Source organism: Carya illinoinensis, chromosome 6 (genome assembly GCF_018687715.1).
Source record: "Carya illinoinensis cultivar Pawnee chromosome 6, C.illinoinensisPawnee_v1, whole genome shotgun sequence".
Classification (NCBI taxonomy): Eukaryota; Viridiplantae; Streptophyta; class Magnoliopsida; order Fagales; family Juglandaceae; genus Carya; species Carya illinoinensis.
Window position 1 is genome coordinate 35116799 of NC_056757.1, and position 6016 is coordinate 35122814.

A 6016-nucleotide genomic window follows, 5' to 3' on the forward strand; every position below is an offset into this window, starting at 1 on the left:
TCTACTAGTTCTTCTCCTTCTCAAATTATTAATCCTCCACCATTATCTCAGCCCTCTGTAACTCCTATTATCTTCAAATCCCATTGGCATCCAGTCTTTCCTATCGAATCAGAATTACAGCATTTATCTGAACCTCAAAAATTACTTGACGCTTTTCTATTACCAGATTGGCATTATGTTCCTTAGAACATTACCAAGACTCAGAACTTTTATGAATTTATTTTAGTAGACATTGATTCTATTATTATCTCTGAAATCCCCTGCTCTCTACAATCTCAACCTTCTCCACCTGCAACTCCGATCATTGCATTCTACAAAGTTACTATTAAACAGGTTCTTACCTTAGAACAGTGGGGAAAAAGTCCGTACTTGACGAGAAGATTTTCTCAGCCATATGATCCTCCTTATTTCGATTACTATGATTATCAGCAAGCATGGAACAAAACGTTCTTACAACAGAACAAGAATTTGCGACATTCCTGATTTCTCCATTTTGACAAATTACAGGAAATTAAGACTCTACCGCGATGGTTCCTATTATGGTGGGATCAATTTGGACCAGAATCTCTCATTCTTCCTCCACCTCTCCAGGAGAGTCTTCAGGCTTTCACATTACAGAACGATTGTCCACCTTCATTATCACACTGTCCACCACTTCTCCTTTTCTTTCTTAAAACTAAATTAAATTGGATCGTGAAGTGGGAATATGTCATCAAACCTCATCTTTCTCTCAAAAATATTATGTTCTTAGCCCACCAAGTCTCTGTAAAATGGTGGAAAAAGTATAATTATGATCATGTTGTAAAAATGTTCTAAAAAATTACCAAGGCTCCTGAGGTTCTTGTTCAGAGAAGCAGATTCCAAGCTCAATTAGCAACAATTACCAATAAAAAAGATTTGAAAAAATTAGCAGAAGCAATGTCACAAGTATCAGACAGTGATGAAGAAGAAGACCATCAAGTTAGATTATCTCCAGCACAGCAGACAACATCATCACCACTACAGCAGGCCTTAATTTATATATTAATATTAATTTATTTATATTTAAAATTTAAGTTAATATTAATTTTAATAAAATTTATTTTTTAATTAATTACATTATATTAATATATAAATTAATACATAATTATATTTGTAATTATATATATATATTTTTTGGTAGAGTAGCGTTGTCTCGGAAGTCGGAAGTCTGGCCATCCTCAAGATGTCAACACTGGTAATCATATAGTCAAAGGGGTTTGTTGTATCATAAATGTAACATTAATACCTTTAACTACTACTGTTGACAATATGATATACAGCAGTATTAAAAATAACCTCCTGGAATCAACCACTTTGCTCACTTTTTCTCTTACCCCCGTCCCCCCGACGACCTAACCACCTCCAAGTGCAAAGGAAGGGGGAGTCAAGGGGGCACACATGCTTTTACCTACTCTCCGTATTTTTCTATACCAATAAATTAAGGATGATGCTTGACTTGCTTAGCCCATTTTAGAAATTTCCCTGCCACTCAATTTCTTGGAAAGGCCAGTACGTATTGATCTAGCTCCACAGATATATAATTCGACTTTCAATATTTTCTGCTAGCAAAAGCTTTTAATTGTCTTGTGCTTTTCAAAAGCTTATTGGATTTCTGGAACTAGCATCAATAATTTGACCGCCTATGTGTATGTATCGTGCACGAAACCTTCATCCCTAAGCAGACAGATTAAACATTACACATCATCAATTAACTAATTTTCGAACTTGTTTATATAATTTAGCAGAGTTTTCGTCCACTTGTGCATGCATGAATGACTGGCTAAAAAATTTAAAGCAGGATCCGGATCCATTAACAAAGTAACAGGATATCCGGCCGCATGACTATTGTGTTTTTTTTTTTTCAAAGAAAGAGTGATCACATGTTTAGGAGTGATTCTCGTCTAAAATTATTAATGAATCCTTACTTATGTACAATTCATCAATGCTAGAAACTTACAAATAAACAATAAATTCATCCCAGTGGTTTACTTATTTTTCCTAAAATACGCAAAGACAACCAATGAAAAAATTACAAGAATCATTATGAACAAAAACGAATATAAGGAACACTTCCTATGTCAAGTTTAATTAATCCTCTGATTGAAGCCGGAATTCTATAATTGCCCCCATAACTTGTTCAAACCTTTAGCACCCATTTTTGCTAAATCATCCGCAACAGCATTAAATTCTCTAAAAGTATGATTAATAGAGTACTGAATCCCCTCTCGTCTATATAGAATCTTTTTCCAAAAATCCTTCAAATACCATAAACCACGGCTCCTTTTCATCCATTCCACCACCAGTTTTGAGTCCATTTCTATTTCCACCTTTCTAAACCCCATCAGATCCACAGTACGAAGGCCATGCAAAATACTTAACACTTCTGCAACATTATTAGTATGTTCACCTAGAAAATTTGTAAAACAACAAATTAATTGACCATTAGAACTTCGAATCACCCCACCTACACCAGCACCACCCGGATTCCCCATAGAACATCCATCTATATTTAATTTCACAAAATCTGCCGCCGATCTCCTCCATTTAACAAATTGTACCATGTTAGGAGGATATTTAGATGGAATTTGAAAATTCCTCAACAAAGTTTCATCCCAAGTACTTATTATCTTGGACTCCTTAATTTTCAAAGCCACCCAAACCAACCAAAATTCAATCAAAGCACATACAGAATTAAGAGGAATTTTTCTATCATCCATTCTCTCTTGACATCTTCTCCACCACAATCACCAAGTAATTATGGTAGGCAAAATACCAACCAGTTGACCTTCCTTAACAGACAGCTTAGCCCTTCTATGAAAGGACTCAACTCTCTCCCTCCATGACCTTCCCTACAAAGAAGGAAGTCCTACCACTGATACAAATCTCACCCAAACCAGTTCAGCCAACTCTCCTTTGGCTAATATATGATCAAGATTTTCCTCCTGACCACTTAAGCATCAATTATATTTTGATAACATGGGAATATTCAACCTGCGAACCTCCTCATTAACTGGTAAGCAGTTATGCCCAAGCTCTCCACATTGTAACTGAAATTTTCTTTAGTAATGCCGGATGCCAAATCCACTTTGCCCATGCAAACACTAGAACACGAGTATGAATACACTCCAGTGCACTACTACTTAAAAATTTACCATTACTGTTTGGAAGCCAAATGAGAGTATCAACACCTGGTTTTACTCCACCAAGCCTCTCAATAATCTCGACAGCTTGCTCATTACCCAACAACCTGGAAAACAATTCTTTATTCCATCCTTACATGCCTCTAATTGCAAATCCGGCAATTTAGAAACAGATTGAGTAGAAAAAAGAGGACCCAAACTCGACCAGTTGTCCCTCCAAAATGAGATCTTTCCATCTCTTACCTTCCATCTTGAATTTTCAATTATCAAAGGAATACATCTCACATTCATTCTCCAAAAATTTGTTCCCTTATTTGCATCAATCTCTGTTATATGAATACCTGCTACATATTTTTTTGAGAAAAAAATTTGCCCAAAGAGATGATTGAGAAAGCAAATTCCAGGCCAATTTCATGTGAAGTGATTGTTGAACTTCATATAAATTCCGGATGCCCAAGCTTCCTTCAGTTACTGGTTTACACATCTCCCTCCATGCGTACCATTTCCTCTTCGGCTTGCCATCAATGCTACCCCAAAAAAAGGTGCTCATTAGGGAATGTAGTTTATTAATGACCTGTTTCGGAGTATTCAACACTGCAAGCAAATGAATCGGCATACTTTGGATAACATGTTTAATAAGCAACAGCCTAGCCCCGCTTGATAAAATTTTTGCCTTCCAACTTTCTAGCCTTGCTCGAACCTTCTGAATAATAGAGTCAAAATGCCTGACCAATAGACTCCCTGAAACTATCGAAGCTCCCAAGTAAACGAAAGGAAAATTTCCTTCCAAGAAGCCCATGATTCTAAGCAGACTTCTTCTTCGAGGTGCTGATATTTGTTTAGAGAAATAGATGGAGGACTTTCTCTTACTCAGTAACTTACTGCATATTATGTTGTTAATAACTCACCCTCTTATTCGATAATATTTATCAAATAAAATGAATGTTTCAACTAAGATCGAGACTAGGAAGCGGGGACAAGATTGTTGAGTGTAGGAAATAAGTATTGAGGTGACTGAAGACTATTATTCAGGAGATTGATTTGATTTACTGGTATGTGACACTTTTATTAAGTCCTAAGGAGTTTTCAATTTATTTATTAGATTATTATTTTGATGACGAACTTATATTTATGGAGTCTTTGAAAATAAATGAGGTTGTTTTTATGGAGTATTTTGAAATATCTATATGTATTGTGAATGATGATTTTAGGCGACAGGAAGTAGCTCTCCTGCCCATCCAAACACGTGGCATTATATGTTTAGCTCAGTTGTATGAGTGACGTCTACAATTAGATAGTTTTGAGTGACATCCACTATCCCCTCGTTGAGTGACATCCCACGAATATCCATTTTTACTTTCCATTGTTCTTTTCTTTCTTTTCCAAACTCAATAGCTTTTTCCTAATTTTGTTTTTCCTTTGATCCTCACATAATCTTGCAAGTTATGCGCATCACTTTAGCGAATCCATATACTTTGAAGGTTGTTGTCTGAGAGTGAGAGATATGCTAGAGCGTCGAGATTCTTGAAATTACTGGGAAGTCTACCACGTAGGTTGTTACGGGCAAGATTAAGCGCAGTCAATCTACCGGCAGAAGGATAGACCATCAGGAATCGGACCGTGGAACGGATTAGAACCAAGATTGAGAGAGATTCATTGCAGAACAACTGAGATTGATTAGACCACTTAGAGAGTTGTTTTTCAAGACGAGCATTTGAAGTGACGGAGAGTTCACAACCGAACGAGGCAAACGACCAATGAATAGATTTGAGGAGGCTGAGAACTGCTCAAGTCTTGTTAAGCTCCCAAAAGCATCCGGAAGAATTACAGAAAACAAATTAGAGGAAATATCCAGTTTCACAAGGTTGGAAAGGTTAGCAATTCCATTCTTCAACGGCCCAGAGAACCTATTATCCTGAATATGCAGTTCACGAAGATTTTGCAACTGGAAGACACCATCAGGCAAACTTCCTGATAAATAATTCCCATGAAAGGAGAGATGATGAAGAGAGGTACAATTTGCCAAATCTTTTGGAATTCCCCTAGTAAAATGGTTTTCAGAGAAGTTAAGCACTCGAATTGAAGAAGATAATGCACACATGCCTCTGTTGATAGGCCCAACAAATCATTAGAGCTTATGTTTATGATCTCTAAGTTTTGCAGTCTAAACAAATCATCGGGAAGTGAACTGCTTAGAAAATTATGAGAGAGGCTTAGAAATCTCAACTGATCAAGGTCTGCCAAGGATTCACAGATCTTCCCCTTGAGTTTCCTGCTACCAAGTTCTAAGCCAACTACCCTTCTGCCAGAAACAATGGAACTATCACAAGTGACACCAGTCCAATTGCAGCAATCAGGAGAGGCCACGCTGTTCCACCCAGCAATCAATGATCCTAAGCAATTGGATAACCCAGTCAAGGCTTTCAGGTCATTGGAATTGCATGCCAGGCTACTAGAGCTTGAGGTCGAAACATCGAAAAGGAAGTAGGCCGATAAAAGGAAGGACAAAAAGAAACGTCGAAAGCCCATTTTAGGCGGGTACAAAATGGATATTTGGAGAGAGTGAGAGAGAGAGGGAAGTCAATCTACAAGAGGGTTTGAAAGCCTATTTTTCTTTTCTTTGTTTTTTTTTGTTTTGTTCTGTTCATCTCTTATTTTTCTTCAATCCCATCTACTTCTTCCGTTGGGTTTAAGAGGAAAAGGACACGAAGACCCAAATAACTGCAATAGCAGAGGGGATCTGTAATAGTCATCCACAAATGATTTTCAACAGGATCAATCTGGTTGACTTTACAGTATTTTCTGTAGGCAAATACTTTCAATTGTGTTTTGCACACTCAAAAGCTTATTGGATT

The 6016-nt window shown here is 37.0% G+C and overlaps 1 protein-coding gene across 1 annotated transcript; it reads right to left on the bottom strand.

Moving 5' to 3' along the window:
- Nucleotides 1-2135: 2135 nt before the first annotated feature.
- On the bottom strand, nucleotides 2136-5690 carry LOC122312810 (phytosulfokine receptor 1-like). The gene is made up of 4 exons (XM_043127460.1): nucleotides 5265-5690; nucleotides 4799-5106; nucleotides 3174-3268; nucleotides 2136-2428 (listed from the first exon to the last, which is right to left on the bottom strand). The coding sequence occupies exons 1-4, from the start codon at nucleotides 5688-5690 to the stop codon at nucleotides 2136-2138; spliced, it is 1122 nt and encodes a 373-aa protein (XP_042983394.1).
- Between the last annotated feature and the right edge of the window lie 326 nt (nucleotides 5691-6016).

Excerpts from the sequence above, each read along its gene's own strand:
- LOC122312810 (XM_043127460.1), bottom strand. The coding sequence starts at position 5,690 with ATGGGCTTTCGACGTTTCTTTTTGTCCTTCCTTTTATCGGCCTACTTC. Across the intron at positions 3,269-4,798 it reads ATGAATCTCTCTCAATCTTG|GTTGTTGGGTAATGAGCAAG; the intron begins GTTCTAATCCGT and ends ATTGTTTTCCAG. Across the intron at positions 2,429-3,173 it reads TTGGCTTCCAAACAGTAATG|GTGAACATACTAATAATGTT; the intron begins GTAAATTTTTAA and ends CAAATTTTCTAG.